This window comes from Helicoverpa zea, chromosome 20 (genome assembly GCF_022581195.2).
Source record: "Helicoverpa zea isolate HzStark_Cry1AcR chromosome 20, ilHelZeax1.1, whole genome shotgun sequence".
Classification (NCBI taxonomy): Eukaryota; Metazoa; Arthropoda; class Insecta; order Lepidoptera; family Noctuidae; genus Helicoverpa; species Helicoverpa zea.
Genome location: NC_061471.1, coordinates 4,301,638 through 4,323,583, shown reverse-complemented (window position 1 = coordinate 4,323,583; position 21,946 = coordinate 4,301,638). Strand labels below are relative to the sequence as shown.

Sequence of the window (21,946 nt, the reverse complement as noted above, 5' to 3'; positions counted from 1 at the left end):
ATGGGTTTTGAAATGAAACGCGCATTAAAAAAGCAAATAATATATTCAGTATATAAGTTTTAGTTAACAATGCGAATATGCGTGCTGTAGATACAAACTAATTATAAATACCTGCAATACAATATAGTACAGATGCATCTAAATTAATCTTTGGACGATTCTTCACGAACTGGTAAGGGCTTTGCTGTTTCTTTCATTTACAACTATTTTTTTTGTAATATTTTAATCTGTAGGTAGTATAGCTTATAGATTTATTTTTAAGGTTGAACTGGGTAGCTATTTTTTCTTTTATAATAAGTTTGAAATATTTTACACAATGGTCATACATTTTTATTCGAGATACATTGCCATTTAAAAAATATTTAAGAACACCCCGGGAGGAACCTGGGTTTTATGAACTCTATATTAGTAGGTCTTACGGTGAATATGGTAGAAATATAGCTACCCTTATATTGAATAGGTATAATTATGTTATCTAACCGTCCAGGCGTATTAATAGCTTTAGTAAGTACTTCACAACAAACAATAAGATTGCAAACATTAAAATAATACAAAATATACAAACAATGTGACCTAATTAATAGAAAACGTCAATTTTACAAACAGCTATAGCTTTATAACAAAATAAAGGCCCTTACCTATAAAAGGCCATTACAAAATTTATAGCAACGGAGACTCGATTCGAGATAATATCTAATATCATCAAAAAGCACCATTTTCATTAAATCAACCATCACGTTTGGGCCTTGTTTCACCACTTTATATTTTTTAGTACGACCACAGTGCAATACTATATTTTGGAACAAATACAACCTTTTTGTATGTCACACATATCACAACTTTCTTTAAAAAATGTATAACAACCCTTGTAAAATATGCTTATGTGGACTTGCGTGTGTCAGGCACTATCCAAATTATCAAAAGTCGATTTTGTAAATCTATATAAGTTATTTTAACATGTTAATGTACATAATATAAAGAGAGCACGAAATAAACTCAAATAAATAAGACCTAGACCTAGACGTTCCTAATATTAATAAAAAATATGATAATATGACAATTCAAAGAGTGGTGAAACACGCTCACTTGTAAAGCATACACTATTACATTGAAATATTGCAATAATAGAAAAAGAATTATTTAGTCAGATTTTACACTATCGCGCCACTACATTGACCAACAATATTTTTTCTATAGCATTTTCACTGTCATTTCAGTAACCCAATAAAAAAAACTATACAGATACAATAAATATAAAGACTAGGAAGAGAATTGTATTTCAGTCATTTTTGAATAAAATAAGATATTATTACAGACAAGAAAGTATGACAGAATCTCAATAATACATTCAAAATTATTATATCTCAATTTCATTATGGCTTCAAACTTAACCGTGGCTGAACGAATTAAAATTCATAGTTTAGCATTCTAACTACTCAAATCGGATTTAGTTTTTTTTTAATTCATTATTTCATCGTTGCTTTTGTTTAAGTTAATACTTAGGTACTCCTAAATCTATAAATAACTCCATATAAATACATAAATACATAATAGATAAATATGTTTAAAAATCTCTGAATAAATAACTACTGACTAAAAGTTCCATGGTCATTGTCGATTGCTATTTGAACTGCATTGCATTGTAAATTGCGGAAGAAAATAAGGATATATTAACCCAATAAACGTTAACGTTCAACAAAACATACTTTGATAACATAAACCCTTAATAAATTAATAGTTAATATATTTGAGACTAAAGACAACAACAAAAATACACACAATATTCTGTTATAAATATTAAAATAAAATATTAATCTCCAAATAATTTGTAATACTGAGTGCTAAAGTCACTATTTTAGTGCACAAACGAAACTTGTGTTTAACATCAAGTACATTGAGCATTGCATTAAGTGTCGCGTACATTGGGACCCACTTACACCATTTTTCATTAAGGACGAAAATTCTCCTGTCTCTGTCAACTTTAAACGACAAAATGTTACTCGCATTTACAAAACTTCAGTGAACGGTGTTAAGTGAGTTATAGTGGGTTCAGTACAATTGCAACTCTAGAATCCATCGCATTTTCAATGCTTTTTGGATTCCATTATTGAATTCACGACTACTGGTGATTCGCTGCAAGTTTTGGCCTACACATCACAACAATACATTTGATTCAACGAGCATAAGGTGTCTGTATATGCTTTATATTTAAATACATCCTACTTATATTATAAATGTGAAAGTTTGTGAGAATGTATGTATGTATGTTTGTTATTCAATCACGCAAAAACGGCTGGACCGATTTGATTGAAATTTGGTATGTAGATAGGTGATACCCTGGATTAACACATAGGATACTTTTTATCAACACACCACGCGGGCGAAGCCGCTGGCGGAAGCTAGTACATATATATTTGAATATACGTCTACAACATTTAACGGCACATGCAATTGTTCCTAAAGAGATCGGTCGTTAGCTTCTCTTTGGCATAGTAGAACACAGACACATTTTTCAGTGAATAGCTTAAACATAATAACTGCGTGCGATGTTTGACGCGAATTTATGAAATATTATAATTATAATATAAATAAATACACGTGGGAACAAATTCAAGGGAGTGCTTTTTGTATGTTATACTCATTTTCCTGCAAGCTTTCAGGCCAAGCTTCAAAGAACAACGTATATTCTACTAGTTTGTTAAATTAAATGTATATCAGTGTCCCATTAATTTGTCCCGCAGTGTAAATGTATGATGTAAGTTATTCTTGACATTTGGTGTTCTGTTACATATATTGCTTATATCAAATTGACAAATGGGATGACCTCGTTACAAGTTAGTGGTCCATGCAAGCCGATCAGAGATAAGCACCGTATCTGTAAACAAACGTCCATTTATTATAGCAGGTATTATAATTATATATTGTTATATAATAGAAGAAAATAGGGGAAGAGTATAGAAATTAATATATAGAGTCGGTGGGTTACCCGTAAAAATGGAAGACAGAGTATTTTATGTACTTAATTATATAAAGCTTTGTTATTTAAATGAGTTTATATTATTACGAAATATAAATACATATTTGATACTTAAACTATTAGAAGAGTATTTGGTAGTAGCAAACAGTATAGAGAAGATAATTTATATAGATAAAGGCATCCTTCGACCATATCGAAAATTATCAAATAGAAAATGAGATTGGTTGCTTGAATAGATGAAGTACCTCAGTGTTTATATTTCAAGATGCATACTATTTTACAGTGCATGCTACAAGCATATCAAAAGCTATTTTAACGTGCATAATCCAGTGAATACTTACCACAGATAATACAAAAGCAAGCATTCTTACTACATTTTAACATGGCATACTTTTAAATATTTTTTGTATTTTCTTTTTTAAACTTTCAATTAACTAATGGTGCTTCAAAGATAGAAAGTACGGTGCACAAAACAAATATATAAAGCAACCACTTTACAGATAGAATACACACCTTATCTTAAAAACATCCCAACAACGACCTAAATTAACAAAACATCAGAGAAAGTCATAAGTAGACAGTACTACTTCAAAATCTAATTATACGAAACAGGTAATTGACACGGAGTAAGGAAACATGAGCGGAGATGCCGTGAGGCAGGTAGGTCAGGAGCCTTCCCTGAGGTCAAATGAATGAACGGTGGGCGTCACCAAACCGCTCAGTTATGAGTGAACTCAGGAAGCGTTCGGGTTACTTGGCACATCTGTATTGCTTCTACAAAAACTAGAGGGTCCTTAAGATGGTGTATAAGGGCGGAGCCAGTAACGTTCCTCGTCCCCGTACACCCGCATTTTGACGACGTTACATTCTTAGGAGAATTTTCTATATAACATCTCCGCTCATCATTTTGTTCTCCATGGTAATTAAAGTAGACATAAGATATCATTGTATTTAAAGATTATTTTGTGCGTTTTCTTTAACCACAAGAAGATATATTATATATTTTTAAGTATAGAGTTTTATAAGGATAATAGTTTTAACACAATTTATAGGGAACAGCTTAGCTGTACATACTGTTGAACTAACATTATAAAAGTAAACGCTTGGCGTATTTATTGAATAAGAGGCACAAATTATCACTTCTGCTTATGGGGTATACATAAATCAAATATTTCTTTTAATGTAAGTTATTTTAAAATTAATTATGAAAAGTTCAACAGCATATTTAAAAACAACCACTTGTCAGTTTGTAGTTGATTACAATTCCATGGCAAAAATGTCAGCATTCATATTGGGATGTTCATTCCAAACTCGATAAACGTAGGAATCAGTCCTTTGGTACACACAATACGTTGATACAAGCGAATAGTCCACGATAGAACGCTATAAACGTTTTAGATTTGAAATGATCCCTCAAATAGTAAGTATAATGAGTATGATATTTGCCTAAGAGTTATGTCGCCTACACTTTAAGCTAATGTTTTTGTATGGATTGCAATAAATGTAGTGCAACCTATGTTAGTGTAATGAAATTTCTGTTCTGAAAAATATTTAGTCAAGTACAAAATAATAATATGGACATGAGAGAATTACTTAAGCAGCTGAACATAGCATGGAGATTTTATTAAATAATAAACTTTTGTTATTGACCATACAGTGTAGAGGCAAGGAAGATCATATCTTTTTTTTAAAGATTGAAATTTTGTTCTATCATGGACAAACGCAAGACTGATTCCAACCAACCGCAAGATTTACCTGACGCGCGAGTGCAGGGCCGCCCTCTCCTCAGAGGGCGTGTCCCTCAGGAATGTGGAAGACAAGTTGAGCACCACCATGATGCAGCAGAGTAGCAGCGGCCCCAGGATCGCACCCTCGGGACCCAGGTAGAATATACCGCCGGCTATAGCCAGACCAGTCACGTAAGGGTGGCCTCCGCTGGAAAAATAAATGTTCATGAACCTTTTTATTATAGGTGAGAAATATTGTAGAGACCGTAATGATATGCATCTTACTATGGATTTAAGCAACTCAAATTGTTCCCATGGTTTCACGTGAATCCCAAAGTAGCTAATTCAGTTTTCTTATTGAAAAGTAGCCTTAAACTCAGGGACCATTTATCAACATACCCATTGAAATCGTATTGAGCCATTTTAAAGTGATGATGATGAAAGTTGAAGAAACTCACATTCGCGTTTAAAATATTGGATAATTTCGTTTAGTAAAGGTATGACTTGTATTTATTAACGAACGAACTTACTCTTTAATCTCAGCATAGACAGCGGCGTCGAGGAAGGCGATAGGCGCGGCCTGAGCAATGAGCAACAGCAACGAAGCCATCGGCCTGCCTTGCAACCAAACGTCCAATGCTGCCGGAATTCCCGCCAAGTACGGACCTAGGAACGGGGCCGCCCCTAACACCGCCGCTAACACTGAAATAATGCTCCTACATTTACTTATATTACAAAAAATAAATATGAAGAAGTATTGAGAACTTAACTCCTTTTTGGAAACAAATGAGTACGAGTAAACGTCTGAAACACATTCCAAACGTCTTAGGGAGATTTTTTAGATTTTTCTTCTGATGTTCAGTGAACTTCTGTAATCCCAATTGTTTTTAAAAACATTCCATTCAACACATCCAACATTTAGGATGAGATCATACTCTCATACAAGGTGCACGCGTAAATACAATGTCGCAATATCTGAAGATACCTACAACTCTCACAGGCCAATTGAAACGATAAGATGGTGAAATAATATTTATTATGTATACAAGTAATCACAAGACCAACAATAATTAAGTTTTCTTTTTCTTTATATCGCTTATCCTCGGCGGCCGTAACTGTGCGTACACATATTTATAGAAATCTAAAGCTTTTTGCCTATCGTAAGCAACATTATTTCGGCACTGTGTACCAACACAGCGGTTCACATATTCTTCTGGAGGCGATTTCGGCTCTTCAGCAGGTCTTTTGCGTGAAGAACTCGTACTTCGAAGCGTCTCCACGAAATCCTTCGAGGAATCGAACACAACTTTGATAGCAGTTCTGTTAGTCATGTTCAAGTGTGTGTCTTTGAGAAGGTCGTCCTTGTCGACCGCTGTCATGGCGGCGCTCGCGTCACCATTGGGCGAGTTCGCCTGACGTATCAAGTAGAACGTGGGCGCGGGCTCCGTGACGTCATCGTCTGTCGTCACCTCGTTGTTGTTATGTCTGTCACTGTAGAGCAGGCACATCACTTGCGGGTCGAGGCTCAGCTCACACATGTCACTCTCTTGTAACATCTTCACGATATCAACAGGTAGCGTGCACGGCGCGAACAAACAAGTATTGTTGCTCGAAGTATCCAAAATCATGTTGCTCAGTTCATTGTTGTTGTTTAAAAAAGCAATGTTTCGACATTTGCAGTCTATTTTGTTGTTGGTTATAGTGACTGTTGTTCCGGAACTTTTGCAACTGGCGTAGTCGAATGTGATTGAGTGCGGTTCGACGCTTTCAACTCTGTTCCGCGCGAAGTTGAACTGTTTTTTATTACTTCTTTTTCTGAGACACTTGACGCTGTTTAGAGCGTTAGTTTTGAGTCTAGTGATGTCGTTTTGAGTTATGTCTGTGTAAACAGACTTAAGTACCAGGCCGTTAGCGCGTATTTCTCTGAATCTATTATTGATTATGAGTAAATTGTCCGCAGTTAAGTTTAGTGCGCCACCAATGATATCGATAAACGTATTGTCTGATATGGTAGCAGATGTGCTCTGCACTGTGATTCCTTTTAGTTCTAACTTTTCAATCCTACTGTTAGTGATAGTAAATATAGTGTCAGGACCCATAATTGCCTCAATGGCTTGATTGCGAACGTCTGTTATTGTAACGTTATCAAATTGAATACTTTTTATACCGGTCACATTATAAATTGCTCTAGTGTTTATCGAGTTTATTTTGCTGTTTGAAACTCGTATCCTTTTCAATGTACTGGCCCCTAGGCATTTCTGTTCTGTTGCGGTGCTTGGAGACTTGAAGATCTTTCTTGGTAAGGATACTACTTCCTTAACATTTTCTATAGTGACTTCAGGCGGGGTTTGAAGTAAGGATGTAGCCGATAGAGACACGAATTCGAGTCTGTCGCAGTCTTTAACTTTGAATCTCTGTAGTTTTGAAGATCGCTGGAGTAGTGGACAGTCGAGAACTACTCGCAAGTCTCGGCAGTTCTGAACTGTCACGCTGGTTATGAAGTCTGTGTAGTAATCTTTCAGGTGTATTATGAAGTCCTAGAACAAAATAACGGTGAAATTAGGACCTTTTTTCAAAGAGTTACTCATATTTAAAACGCTCACGTTTTGAAATATAAATTCTGAGAAAAAATCTGTACTCACATTGCTAGCGACACTACAACTGTACACCAATTCACTGGGCGAGTTATTAACACAGGCCCACTCTGGGTCTTGGCAGCTGGTGAAGTTGATCCGGACGCTCAGGGCCGATTGCACCAACACAGCGAACAACAGGACATTCCCGTGTGCCATTACAATCACACAGAATACACGTTTTCCGTCGGCGTGCGTCCACAATCACCGATTTGCACAATAACGCGCGCGCAGTAAAAATAACACACGACTAGTGTGAACATCATCCCGAGATAATTCTCCGCTAATGTGACGTTACAACATTCATGAATTTTATCATCCAGTTTATTGACTTGGGACTTTATTAATTACAAAAAAAAATGATTGCGCATGCTCAAGAAAATATTTTGTAATTAGGTACTTCGCCGATGACTAATTGCATATTTTTTTGGCTTTAATTAACACGTTCTATTTTTAAATTACAAGACGTGAGACGTACCTACGATATGGACTGAGGTTTAAGCAGTGTATGGAAAGAGCCAGTAACAGAATGTCTGGGAATATTATCGGTACTTGTAATTGTATACTAAGGTCATGTTTGTTGATACCGACTAAATTTAAATTGTATGCTGTCGATGGCCTTTAGATAACAAGGACATGTTTAAGGATAATGTTACAATAGGTGAGCTACACTAAGGCACAATTATTTATATTACCTAACTAATAAAAAGATTTCTAAAATTGCATCCTGCCAGTCCATAATTAACTCAAAAAACTCTCTTATTATTTTTTACAAATACTTTTTAAAATCATTACATTATCTCAAATCAGAGTGACCCATATGAGGAAAACTACATTTCAAAAAAAAATATATTCAAACTTTTATCAATGTCTTGAATATTGACCTATACCGAAATTATTATTTATCCATTATTATTTGTGTGTAGAAATGATCACACCTATTATATGGGCACACTTTTACAGAGTTTTTGATAAACTATAATCATTATTTACGTTCAGTTTAACTGTTTTATGCTGACTCACATTTTGTCTATAAAACATCTATATACAACAAAAAAATCCCTATTTACGTTTACGGTACAAACCGCGCTTATAACCTTCTACGTAGATACATAAGTGAGTGATTTGGTAGAAGTTTGATGACGGTCTGCGTGACATTTCTATGTGTGAGTAAATACCTAGTTCAGCTTACCTGACGGTAGATAGACGACTTTGGCGCCAAACAGGTTATGTACCAGCCACGTCCAGAGTCCGTAGAATAACGCCATCTTGAAGGAAGCCCTGAACACCTATAAACAAACAACATACAACTGGCAATAGTTATTCCTTTATGTTAGCTAAGTACTTTCCATCAGCGGTTTTGTCCACGTCCCGTGTGAACTCATTCGCGCGCCTGGATATAGGTTACCTTCCTCGATAAATAGGCTATCTAACACAGAAATATTTTTTCAAATCGAATCAGTAGTGCCTGAGATCAGCGCGTTCAAACAAACAAACAAACTCTTCAGCTTTATTATATTAGAATAGATTCCGTGAATTATCTTCTTCGTGATAGGTTTACGGATGTCCGGTAAAGCGAAATAGTTAGGTATATTTCATAATTAATTGTGACATACATTTTAATTATATTTCTACGCAGTTTTCCTTATCAAATTGGAATAGAAATATTTCTGTTTATCTCTGAACTTTGGTAATTTGAGTTTTTTTTTCACGATAACCTTGTAAAATTATTAATTGCTAGAGATTAGAACCCAAAAAAGTTGATCATTAAAAAATTGCGTCGTTGAGATATCTTGCCGCCATTTTTTTACAACGGCCATTTTCTCTAAGAATTAAGGCACGAAAGTACGTACGATATTATCAAACTGAACTGTGTAGTCCCTCCCAGTAATGTTTTAAAGGGATAAATATTAGTTATTAAATATTTTGCAGGATAATATGCATCGACACGGTTATTAACTAGAAGACTTCCTTTTATTCCAACTGCTTAGCATTTTTACATATCATATCGCCAGAACGACTGGAGTGTTATGAAAAAATATTTCATTGTTAGATAGCCAACTAGGTACTTTTTATCCTGGTGCCCGGAGTAGTTTTTCCGGTAAGCGGCGGAGGCTAGTGATTTTTATACGAAATCCAATTGTACAACACAGTTCTATTTACCTGATTGATAGCCACAGACAGTGCTATGCCAAGCCTCGGTCCGAAATTGGGTTGCATCTGAGTGATGGCTTCCACTGGTTTGTAGAGCGCGTTACTTGATGCCAGCAGATAGAATAATGTTGTGAAGAACACCACCTGGTACAAAGGGATATTTGCAATACATAAAATAAACTTTGTACCCAAAATGTTGTATATAGGGTACCTATTTGCTTTTATTTGATGACCTAGTTGACGCAATGGTCCCCATTGGCCCATCAGCCGGACTGCCGAACAGAAGTTCGCGGGGTCAATTCCCGGTGAATCACACGTTTGATATCAGCCGTGCAAGGTGTGGCGATATTTTAATTATCAATTTGGAAATACTAGCAAAGCCTATGTAAGCTACTCAATTAGTGAAATGGCTAATTTACAATCTAATTACGTTAACACTTACCAAATTAATAAACATATTAATGAGGGCACTGCCGCCACACAGTAACAGCGAGGTGAAGGCGCCTAGGGACCCAGCCAATAGGGACACGTTACTTGCTAGAGGAGCCCAGATGCTGGTCGCGATGGCACTTAAGGTACCAACGTTTGCTTGCACCCACGCCGCTATGCCGGAGAAGTCGAACATAGCTGGATGGAAAGGAATGGTATAAAAAAAGTCTTAATTATTCATCTGGTAGTAAATGCTATTTGTCAGATATTGGCTATCGAGGATCAAAATTTATAGTTAAGGTAAGTACAGGTAAGTTCTTGATAGGCTATCAGAACCTTTATCAGTAACTGATGGAACTGACCATTATTAAATACTTCTCATCAAAAATATTAAATATTTTTTGGCAAAAAAATAATTTTTCATCTGGCCCCTATAAAAACAAAAATACCAAATCACAGCCAATAAAGAATAAAAATGCTTTATTCTGTAGCTCCAAACCAAAACATGATGCCAATTCTTACCGGGAGTATTAGACACGTCATTAACAAAGCTATCCCAGGAGTCTTGTATGGCCGAGCCGTCGACCTGAGGCCCGCCGGCCGACGCAAAGTGTCCCGACACCCAACTCTGGTACACTCGGTCCCAAAGCTCCAGTATTTGATGTTCTACCCGTTGTATCTTCTCCGGGTCGCCTTCTTTTAGTAAACTTTTTACCTGCATTTAAAAAAAAAGGTTTGTAAAGAGGTCGGAATGCAAAGGATTTTTTTAAACTGGTAACACAAGTATACCTACTAATATACAAGCTTACAAACATAATAGAAAATGATGACCTATATATGCACAGACATTTTTGTGAAATGTTTTAACAAATATGAATCAACTGAAATTAGGGTGTTCATTGATTGTCATGCTAATCTATTCAAACAGTATTTTACACATAGGTATTGTACATATTTGTGATATAAATATTTATATATTATGGTGAAGCAGATATGATTATATGTATGTACACAATTCATGCTCCTGTCAGTCTTTGTTTTTATTAAATAATCACTTACAATTTTGTCAATCTTTATTATTCCGTATGAAAGCAGACAAAGAAAAAATAATAATTAAAAAACATTGATTTATTCTTTGTAATAAACAACGAATCGCACATTCGCTAATACGACTTACTTTGTAGACTCCGACAGACTCACCTATTTGTAAGCTTACCCTCTCATATGCTAAAATAATACTCTCATACACATACAAGACATCAAAAGGCCGACTTCCGAGCGGCAAACTTATTTGACGACAGTTGAGGACCTTGGTTTTACTGCAATAGCTTATATTCGCTGACTATTATACTCACCGCAGTTGAGATTCCTTCCCTCCCATAAGTGTAAGCGTTATCAATGAGTGAGTCAAGTTTCTCCTCCCAACCTTCAGGCAGATACGCATGCAATTCACTGTTCTGAACATAAGTACTGTTCAACAGACTACCACTTAGTTGGACCACCACTATCGCTTCCGAGTATATCTGAAATAGTATGGATAAATATTAGGTCATATAAACTTCAACCTTATGTCTTTGAGAATAAGGTCCAATTTTGAAGGGCGCACATTCTCATAAATGGAATTGAACCTCTTTTATTCTTTCTCAGCCAGTGTATCTAATAGATGACCATGTTGTGGCTATAAGCAAGTGTCTAACAGTCCCCTGCGATTTTTAAACTTATTTATATTTTTTCTGATGCAGCCAGGGAATTGTATTTTAACAACTTTTTTATCACCTGGCCTTTTCAGAATATTAAGTACGGCTGATATAGTTCCAATTGCCATGAAACTAGATCTTGAATTACAAACTAAAAAACGTATTATATTAGTAAGCTACCTGAATAAATATGAAGATAATAGCGAAGGTAAGGAAGAGGATTAGTCCGACAATGACGATGCACGTTGACACCGTGTCTACGGAGCTGTATGCCATGTTTCTGAAGCTTGCGTTACATACTGAGGCCACCTTGCCCAATCCGAGCACGTGGGCGGGGAGTAATGCTGATTGCCTACAAAATAACAGATTCTACTATTATCTATACTAATGTAAAGAGGAAGGTATGGTTAGAAGACCCCAGTGCAATCGCGGGGGTTTCATATAAACGGAACTTATATTTTGATTTACTTCGATCAAACGAAACTTCAGAGTGAAGGTATGAAGGTTTTATTCTTACCTCAATTTCCACCAGGCCTTAATTTTGCCCATAACATTGTTGTAATGATTCTCAAAGAACAGCCACACACCAAAGTAGTCCAACAACCTTTTCAGTACATGGATGGCCAAAAAGAACAATGTAACTGGTAATAACCAGATATGCTTCCAGACCAGCATACACAAGCATCCAAAGAATAGAAGCTTGAAGTATATTGCTGTTTCTTCATCGTTATCGAAGTTATTTTTCATATAATTCTCGTCAAGCGACCTTTGTTTGAAGGCTGCCAACAATCGGGTATCGTATTTAATTTTCGGGTTCGACAAAGGCAATGCGGACAGTGTTCTTGTTTTGAATAACATTTTAGCGTGCCGTGGGGAAGTTTGTGTGGCGTCAGTAGGTGCCCAGCTTCCCCTTTTACCTGATGTTTCTGGCGTAACGGGGGACGGAGTATCTTTTTCTGGAGTACCTTCTTGCTCACTGGATTCTACGTGAGTATCCTCTTCAGGATTTTCCTCTGGTTTTTTTTCCGTTTCATGTTCATACGTTATGGCTTTGTGTAACGCTACTATCATGGAAGCTTCTGGATCTGAAATTTGAATTTGGTGTTTACAATGAGCCTCGATAGCGTACATGGCCAAAAAAGAAAAAAAAAACAAGTGCAACTTAACAACAAGAGCAAGAATATTTACATAGTTAACAAACCTTTTTCCAACATCTTCTTATGTATATCTATCACTTCTAAAGCAAAGCCTGTGATGCAGATTGCTTGTAGGAAGACAAAGGTGTAAACTTGCAGGGGTCCAGTGAGGCTCGCGATAAAACTTGAAATGACTAGCCATAAGAGTTGTGACGTCATGCGAAATATAGACGCTCTCTGCGGTGTCCATAGTATGTACACGCTTATAATGTAAGCTAAGAATATTGTTAAAGTCTGGAATGAATAAAAAAGGGTGCTTATAGAAGAAGAAAATGACCTTCATAGTAACTTAGCTGGTTTCATACCAGTTTATAACTCATTTTAAAGTGCACACCTTCCTGTAAGTCCTTTCTACTATTATGAAAGGTAGAAAGAAAAATGTCTGCTTGACAATAGGTTCAATGTATCTCCAACATCCATTTTCACCGAGAGGACTAATTCAGCTCTAGATTTTAGATAATTCAATGCAATATTTCAGTAGTAAAATATTTGTTCATAATAGTTAACTTCAGTTAGATAACTTACAATATATGAGCTGCAGACACTGATGAGTAAGGTAGTGGAGAAGCTGATGAAGCTGCTGAATTGCCAGAATAAGCAAACCAGACTTCTTGGCACTGCGTTGTACAGCCATGGCAACACAAATATTGCAGATAACAGTCCTATTACAGTCTGGAAAAAATAAAATGATAACTTGTTTGAAAGTAGATATGGCTAGAAAGAATGTTCCTTGGGAGGTGGTAGCAGATAGAAGAGTATGGAAGGATGAGACATGGTACAATGACCCCAAATAAAATTGGGACAAGGGCAGGAGGATGGTGAGTGATGCACTTGAACTATAAATGTAACATGGGTGTTTTTTGATGCTTGTTTAATTTAGAGTGATATTTTCCTACAGTAATGTATTCCTGTATTATTTAATTTTATGAACTCATAAATAACTATAGATATCCTTGAACTTAATTAAACTAGTAATCCCTATTTTGCAACGTGGCTTCAAAAGTACTAAATACTTTCTGTGATTCATATCATACATTAACCTCTTGAATGCAGTTAATTAGAGAACAATAGAAAATCAATTGTGTCTCGTGTGGATCTGCACTGTAACTAATTCATCTCCAAATAATGTGTATTTCTAGTTTGTATTGTATCCAAATAGATAGTGACTTTAGATGCTAATTCTAAGACCTTACATAAAAAAAATCAGTATCCTGTAAGCAAAATAAATGATTTATATTTCTAAGAATGAAGAATAATTCAATACAAGACATTTCTGTACAATCCCAGATGCAGTAATAGGCTATTAAAAGTAATGTCTTTTAGTGTTGTTAATAATGTGCATGCCGATTACATTTAGCCGGTTCTCATTGCTTGCTCATCATCTTTTTATGGCCTTTAAATACAGGACTCTATACTGCTAGTCAATGAGATGCAATGCCATGATACTTTCCTTCGCCACTATCTCATGAAACAGTTGACATTGCTTGGTTTAATCATCTAGCTAGAATGAATTGCAGACATAGGTAATAGCAATGCATAGAATGTCTTATTTAGGCACTAAATAATTCAGACACTTGTATTCAAAGAAATGCACTTTAATTAAATAAAAGCTACAGTTATTTTTAGATTATAATTTGGTACTGGTGTAAACATATCTTACCCTTTTATAAGAATGTATTTTTAGCAATAGAGTAATAGTACCTTGACTTTTTCTTTGACTCACCTTATAATGATCTATGAACTGCTGTCCAACAGTATCAGAAGCATAGTTGACCACATTCACTGGTATTATCATCAAACCAACTACCACAGAGGTGTTGGTCTTCTCTAAATCTTCGAACCATGATTTCAGCTTCTTAGACAGCTTATATTTGAATGGGTGGAGTAAGGAGCCCACTAACAGAGCCCAAAATAAAGGCTTGAAAAAAGGCTCCAAGATGAGGTATAAAACATACATTGCGGCACAACATATTGCCAATATAAACAGAGCAAAGGCGTTATAGAAGCCATGTTTCATGGGTTTCTCGTTCCCTTCCGTTATCCCACCTATAATATTGAATATATTTTCGAAAGGCGACTGCTGCATGTTTCCTTGATGTTACAATTTTGCACAAGAAAAACTTTAAGTATGTGACATTAAAATTAAATTAAATAACACGGAATGAGTAGAAACCACATTTGAATTTATTTGAATATTATGAGATCATAGTTTTTATTTGATTTTCGGGATCATTTCGCTACGCGGTCGCGTTTCAGTATCAAAATTGACTCGATTTGCCTATCAGCTGTCATTTTGCTCACATTTGTTGACAGCAAGATAGCATAATACATTTTTTACGAGAGGGAGGGAGATGTAATGTTCTATTATGCAAAAGATTGTTTTGGGACAAAATAGCATCAAAATAGTGACATAGTGACACTGACACATAGGAACGGTTAGATTTTTTTTATTTGTCCATCGCAGGCTAAAGTCTTTTGGCCCTTTACGGGGCCCCGGTATGGGCACGTTCGGTACGGAAGCGGGCCGTACACTACCTGAACGTGCCCCAAAGGGTGATAGCCATCAGGCTAATCCGGGGGTACCGCACGATCTCCCGCGAAGCAGCTGGCCTACTAGCCGGACTGCCACCGTGGGATCTGGAGGCGAGAGTCTTCTTGCACCTGTACGGCTGGCGCGAGGAGGCTCAGCGCAGGGGGGAAACCCCTTTGCCGTGGCAAGTTATCGCGCAGCGGGCAGAGCTCCGGCGCGATCTCATGGTGGCCTGGAGGGAGCGACTGTCGCAACCCAGTGCAGGGCACGCCACCATCGTGGCGGTAAGTTCCCTCTTTGAGGAGTGGCCCGGGAGGAGTCATGGCGCCCTCACGTACCGCATGACGCAGGTCCTCACCGGACACGGTTGTTCCGGGAGGTACCTGCACCGAATCGGTCGTGAGGAGGCGCCCAGGTGTCACCATTGTGCGGACAGCCCCGAGGACACGGTGGACCACACAGTCCAGGTGTGCCCCGCATGGGAGGGGCACCGCCGGGTCCTCGTCGAGGCTTTGGGCGGCGGCGACCTCTCGCGTCCGGCCCTGGTTCAGGCCATGGTCCGGGGCGAGAGGGAATGGGATGCCGTCGCCTCCTTCTGCGAAGCGGTCATGCTCGAGAAGGAGGAGGCGGAACGCCAGAGAGTACGCACCTCTCATACCGGTCGCCGCGCTGGACCAGGTAGACACCATGGGCGCCGGGTGTCGCGTGATGACTCCCGGCCACCGTAGGCGTGGGTCTGTGGGCGGTGAGTTTGGGTGGCTCATCGTCCCTCTGTCTGCTTAGACGACAGACCCGTGTCGACGGCGCGCGGTGTTCCACGCGCTCCTCAAAGAACATCTCTTTGAGGAGCGCGTGGAACAACGCGCGCCCCAGCAACCCCAGCGGGGCCCAGCAGGGCCAAGGCCTGCCGGGGCTGCGGGTTGTTCGAAAGAGATACCGCGGCCCTGGTACATAAAAGGCCAATGACGGAACACGACGGTTTTTAGTCAGTAAGAGTCTGACACTCCCTCACCGCTGCTAACCCACAGCGGGAGGGGTCATTTGATGATTTTTGACGTCGGAAAAAAAAGGCTAAAGTCTTTCGATCATACTGCCTAAAAGGAACCACACACAGGATGCGATTTTTTCAATTCATACAGTATCAGTTAGTTGTAGGTACGTACTTACGGTTATTTATCAGTTTCCTGTTCATTATTACATACGGATATATTTTGTTATACACGTGTCTGATTTCTTCAATTCAACAAAATAATCAATAACTTTATTGCATCCCATAATGTATACAAGGCTGGTGGGTAAAATTAGACAGAAACAATTATGGACCTTGTCTTTAGTTTTTTTAGAGGAGAGAATGAAGAGCATAGTGACCTGAGGGACCCTATACCATTCTGTAACATTGGTTGTCAGTCAGACCAGATTTTCTGGCTTTTGCTGACCAACTGACTGAACCAACCCGTACCGAATGGTAAGGAATGTTCAAAAGACAACCGGGACTTGCCATAATGTGTCTGCCGAAATATAGAAGAACTCGTTAAGATAAGATAGTCATACATGATACAAATACACGATACAAAAAAAAATAAGCTTCTTAAAATCTACTAGGTACCCCAGCTTATAATAAATTTGCTTCTTGTAATCGAAGTTATTAGCAAGTTTCAATCCCACTTTCATAAATTCTTTACTACGGGCTACCACAATACAATGAAATTCAAATTATCCTCCGTGGGTGTATAGTTAGGTAATGGTGTTAAACCATTTTTATTCGGCGTCCATTAATTTGTATTGAAAAGTAATAGTTTATCTTTGGCGACTAATTCGATTGCAGTTAAGTAAAACTTAGATAAGTAACTGATTAAAATCAATTTTGTGATTGATGTTGGTAGTAAGTTAATGATGGAGGCAGCATTAGCGAGGCAAATGCTTTTACTTTAAAATCAGCATTAGCCAAGTACAGTTTGTGGCACCAACGGAAATGTTTTTTCTAGCCATGTTCTACTCTATAGTCAGTGCTGGTGCCTTTTTAACAAGTGATCACGAAAATATTGAAAGTTTAACAAATTGTGTCGTGAAGATAATAGAAAAAGTCGATTACAATAGATACACCAAAGTAGTGGACGTGACACTTATGAACATTAAAAACGATATAAAATTATCAGCGCTTCATAACCTGACCGGAGTAAGATTTGTTTCAAGAAGATTCTTTTGGAATACAAACGATTTAAGCAATAAGTATTATCTCGTCATGAGTGAAGATTTTCAAGACTTAGAGAAAGGATTAAAGGAAGTCACCTCCGACATATTTTGGAATCCCTTAGCAGGTTTCATTATCGTCCTGAAAAGCCATAAACATCACAGTTTACATGATATTACTGATTTACTTCATACGTATAACATTTTCTTTGCATCACTTATTTTACATAAGGATGACGAATATTTTATTTATAAGTACAATTTTACAACATCTAATCGTTGTTATAAAGCAGGTCATCTAACATTATGGGCATCGTGCTCGGATTTTTGCAGCGAGAAACAATTACCCATCTTGATAGAAGGAAATATTCGTAACTGCCAATATAAATTCATATCCCGCAATTTGTGGCCTTTCACGAATTTCGATACCGCCTTCAAGGGAACTGAACAATGGTTCGTTGCATTATTTGAAAAGCACTATGGCGTCAAAATTGATTTAAAAAAATTTGGGAAAATTGACAAGTACGAAACAATGAGGGTTTTCTAAAATGGCGTCCACCAGGTGGCGCACTGAGTCGTCAGGTCCAGGTAACTGTCAAAGTGCTTATCTTTACTATGAATAGTGAACGATTTTAGTGGTTTTTTTATTTTATAATTAAAGCACTGCATTATTGTTTTACTATTGAGGTTGAGTAAATAAAAAAAACTAAATCATATTGTGTTAACAAATTTTTCAACTACCAGTGACTTTTGCACCCTCTCTCTTAGCTCAATTTTTAGTTCGGAAACCTTATTCTGACCGTAGTCCATAATAAAATCAATAACACTTCCAATATAACAGAATTTCAATAAACAATAAGTTCGGCACCTACAATTCCATACTATTTGACAGCTGTTTGGACCAGACGCATACGTGGCGCCACCCGGTGGCAGAAAAAATTTCAAAAACCCTCATTACATATGACACCAAATATATCATGTTAAAAAAAGTAGAGAACAATGAAGTTGAGGGTGCTGTCGGAGGATATTCGATCACAGAAGAGTATTCTGGCAACGTATCTCATAGCTACCCGATATCAATAGATTACATGTATTACGTACTTCCCCATAAGAAATATGTTGGCCCATTGGTTGCAGTTTTACATGGGTCTACAGGAACTTTTATTCTTATTGGTTTGCTATTTGTAATTTTTTGTATAGCGGCAAAATTTTTGTCTATATTTGCTGCACAAAAAGATTTTTCTCAAGACGTCCTTATGGTTTTCGGATATTTATTGAATAAATGTTCAGCCAACAGAATAAGCGCTGGATGGCCACAGGCAATTGTTTTCTCAAGTTTATTGTTTACTTCATTTATATTCCCCTACGCGATTCAAGCCAACTTGTACAGCGTCACTACTGAACCGGTACGTGGTCAAGAACCGAAAACCTCCCAAGATTTGAAGAATTATAAAGCTGTCTTATATACTGATTTCCAATATCGACATAACAAGGAATTTTCGGGTTACCTGGACTGTGGGAACAGAATTAATTGTTTAATGTTAGTGAAAAACTGCCCGGACAAAAGTTGTTATACTGTTATGACTAGTGCTCATTATTTTGCTAATTTATGGCAACTGACCGATGATGAATGCAAAATGACTACGTATATTCTAAGAGAACCTTATATTACCTCTTTGAGAACGATATATTTACGTCGGGGTTCCGTTTTAATTCGTCCTATTAAGGAATTTTTGCTTCGCATTATTAATTCTGGAGTGTTGTCAAAATATTCCAGGGATCTATATATTCGTGAGTGGCTGAAGCGTAAATGTCATCACCGATCTGAACACGTACCGCTGTCCATGTCGAATACTTACTATGTTTTTATGATGCTCATAGCTGGTTATTGTTTGTCTGTAATAACATTCATTTGTGAGTTTATGGCACGATCGCAAATTATTATACGAAGAAGAACATAATTAGCAATTCCAGCGACATTCACATTTTTTGGTATTCTTAGCTCTGTAAGCTGTGTCAATAACGTAACATTAACGCAATAGGTAGGTAAGTGAATCAATATCTTTAGCAGGCAATAAATGATTGTATTTTGATTAAGTATATTTTATTCATTTACCCATACATACTTTTAATTAGTTAGTTTATTAACTATATTGGAATTCCATTTGAATGGCACCTGGCTTGCCTGGGGTATTTTTTCAAATAGTATGTATACATGATGACTTTCCTAAGGACGCTTGTCCAAGGCCGAAAAAAAAACGATGAAGAATTATTGTGAATCTTCCTCCATTTCCAGAAGTCGGTTGTGGCAATTACCTAAATATTCCACAAACTACTTGTAGGTATAAGAAATGAATATCAGTGTCGCTTGTTCAATTCCAGATATTAAAAATTCGTCACTGGGAAAATCTATTCCCAGTGACGAATTCGGGTCATATCATGAGTTACCTCAGGGTATGACCCGAAATGACATAGAAACCGTAGAGGCTCGCGTTTCAAAGGCAGATAAGTGTAGAGGACCTTGACCAGAATATAATATTTACCAGGAATTAAGGAATAGGTCCCAGTCATACTCAAGGAGTAGGTCAATAGCTGCGGTCATGCACTCCTGACTCATGTTAATACACGTGTACAAGACAACTTTGGGTGTAATTGTGGTGAAAGAAAAAACTTTGAAAGGTTTTCTTTGCATAAAAATATAAAAAAACTGGTCAAGTGCGAGTCGGATTCGCGCACGAAGGGTTCCGTACCAGAGCAAAAATTAGCAAAAAAATCACGTTTTTGTATGGGAGCCCTTCAAAATATTTATTTTATTCTAGTTTTCAGTATTTGTTGTTATAGCGGCAATAGAAATACAATACATCACCTGTGAAAATTTCAAACTATCTCTCTATCACGGTTCATGAGATACAGCCTGGTAACAGACGGACGGACAGAGGAGCGAAAACAATAGGGACCAATTTTACCCTTTGGGTACGGAACCCTAAAAATAGAAGAAATTAGAAACGTCGTTCGGTCTATTCCCACAAAATAATCACGTGAATAAAATCAGAGAAATAAATAAACTAGAATGAAATGTTATACAATGTTTTCCCTTCAGCGGTGAGGAAAACGTTTAGAGACATTCAAAAGGCTCAAAAGGGACTGTACGGACACTGTGCTTGAGTATTTCGAATATAACATTCTTTTCCCTTTTGTGCATTTATATAAAAAAAAATTCAGACGTAGGTAATTAAGTATTTAGCAAGATGCAATTATTCTCCCATAATACGTTTTCCCTGCGTCATCCGTTAAAAGTGCAATGACATAATGCGTCATGTTTCTGCGTAGTTTATATTTCGTGTAGGTACTTAATGTTCCTTACGTATTATTCACTGACCTCTATATTCGTATTATGCACTATCTTGTCCTCGCAGATACATCCACTTTCCAAGGAAACTACTAACATTCTGAATGAAAAGTCTGCGTTTTCAATGACTGGGCTATCTGTGTACCAATTTTTATAGTAGTTTTGGCGTAAAAGTATCCGTGTACCAATTTTTATAGTAGTTTTGGCGTAAAAGATAGACAAACCCAATGACTTTACTTCACATTTATTAGTAGGAAACGTGTGCAAAGCAACAATTTGAGCTTTTTATGCAATGTAAGGAAAATTGAAAATTAGCTAGGTACTGTTTTCGCGTTAATTAAAGTACCCCTAGATATTTTGTTACAATCTGTTTTACGTTATATCAATAAAGATTATATTATTAATGTTAAATAAAAATGAAATGTATACTATTCCACATTTATTATTGTCCTATTACAAATAGGTATAACTATTTCCGAGAAATAATTTATAATGTGGTGTACCTACTTATGTACATAGGTCACTTGCATTTAGGTAAATTTTATTTCCCGATCATTAATGGGAGGGTAATGAGATTTTATCCGGTGGTTTACATAGGTATTATGGAAATGCGTCAGTAGATAGATGCACGGAGTATCCTTAGCAACTAGAACTAGGTAAGTACTGATTTTAATATAAGATTCTGTGTTCAAGAACAGATTTCAATCGTAATTGACTACCTTTAATTAATCTTCCCATAATATTGTAAAAAACGTACAGTGCTACAAAACCACGTAAGTACCTACTTTTTTATAATATAATACTTACATGCTTAGGTAAGTTAATTCGAAAAAAAAACAATATCAGATTCACAAAGAGCTAAGTACCAACCTTCATAAAATATGAGAGTGTCCCGAACTCGTCCCTCTATATTACGAGTAATAGTTTAACAACATGATTTGAGTATATTATATAAAGGCAATCTCCCGGGATCGAAGGTCGAGTGGCTATTATGATACGCAGCATATTTTCAGCAATATTTATTGCTATAATCTGAGTAACCCGACCGTATTTCATCTTTATCG

At 36.9% G+C, this 21,946-nt stretch overlaps 2 protein-coding genes across 4 annotated transcripts; both read right to left on the bottom strand.

The window, feature by feature from the left end:
• Nucleotides 1-24: 24 nt before the first annotated feature.
• Nucleotides 25-15,057, bottom strand: LOC124640030 (transmembrane protein 245). 3 transcript variants are annotated; one of them, XM_047177611.1, is made up of 14 exons: nucleotides 14,537-15,057; nucleotides 13,339-13,485; nucleotides 12,819-13,047; nucleotides 12,135-12,702; nucleotides 11,798-11,969; nucleotides 11,276-11,443; nucleotides 10,443-10,635; nucleotides 9,934-10,118; nucleotides 9,501-9,635; nucleotides 8,530-8,626; nucleotides 5,235-5,406; nucleotides 4,733-4,912; nucleotides 3,491-3,518; nucleotides 25-2,875 (listed from the first exon to the last, which is right to left on the bottom strand). In XM_047177611.1, exons 1-13 carry the CDS (start codon nucleotides 14,897-14,899, stop codon nucleotides 3,497-3,499), a joined length of 2,631 nt encoding a protein of 876 aa, XP_047033567.1. In that variant the 5' UTR covers nucleotides 14,900-15,057; the 3' UTR covers nucleotides 25-2,875; nucleotides 3,491-3,496. The 3 variants fall into 3 exon arrangements, with proteins under 3 accessions (XP_047033567.1, XP_047033566.1, XP_047033568.1); XM_047177610.1 differs by having other exon boundaries at nucleotides 25-3,518; XM_047177612.1 differs by lacking the exon at nucleotides 3,491-3,518.
• Nucleotides 5,724-7,722, bottom strand: LOC124640031. Its single transcript, XM_047177613.1, has 2 exons — nucleotides 7,347-7,722; nucleotides 5,724-7,241 (listed from the first exon to the last, which is right to left on the bottom strand). Exons 1-2 carry the CDS (start codon nucleotides 7,494-7,496, stop codon nucleotides 5,775-5,777), a joined length of 1,617 nt encoding a protein of 538 aa, XP_047033569.1. The 5' UTR covers nucleotides 7,497-7,722; the 3' UTR covers nucleotides 5,724-5,774.
• Nucleotides 15,058-21,946: the final 6,889 nt, after the last annotated feature.

Bases quoted from the DNA above. Each gene is read 5' to 3' on its own strand.
- LOC124640031 (XM_047177613.1), bottom strand. From the start codon at position 7,496: ATGGCACACGGGAATGTCCTGTTGTTCGCTGTGTTGGTGCAATCGGCC. The intron at 7,242-7,346 runs GTGAGTACAGAT...ATTTTGTTCTAG, and splicing joins GTTGTAGTGTCGCTAGCAAT to GACTTCATAATACACCTGAA.
- LOC124640030 (XM_047177610.1), bottom strand. From the start codon at position 14,899: ATGCAGCAGTCGCCTTTCGAAAATATATTCAATATTATAGGTGGGATA. The intron at 11,444-11,797 runs GTAGCTTACTAA...ATACTATTTCAG, and splicing joins TTATCTTCATATTTATTCAG to ATATACTCGGAAGCGATAGT. The intron at 10,119-10,442 runs GTAAGAATTGGC...CTTTCCATCCAG, and splicing joins TGACGTGTCTAATACTCCCG to CTATGTTCGACTTCTCCGGC.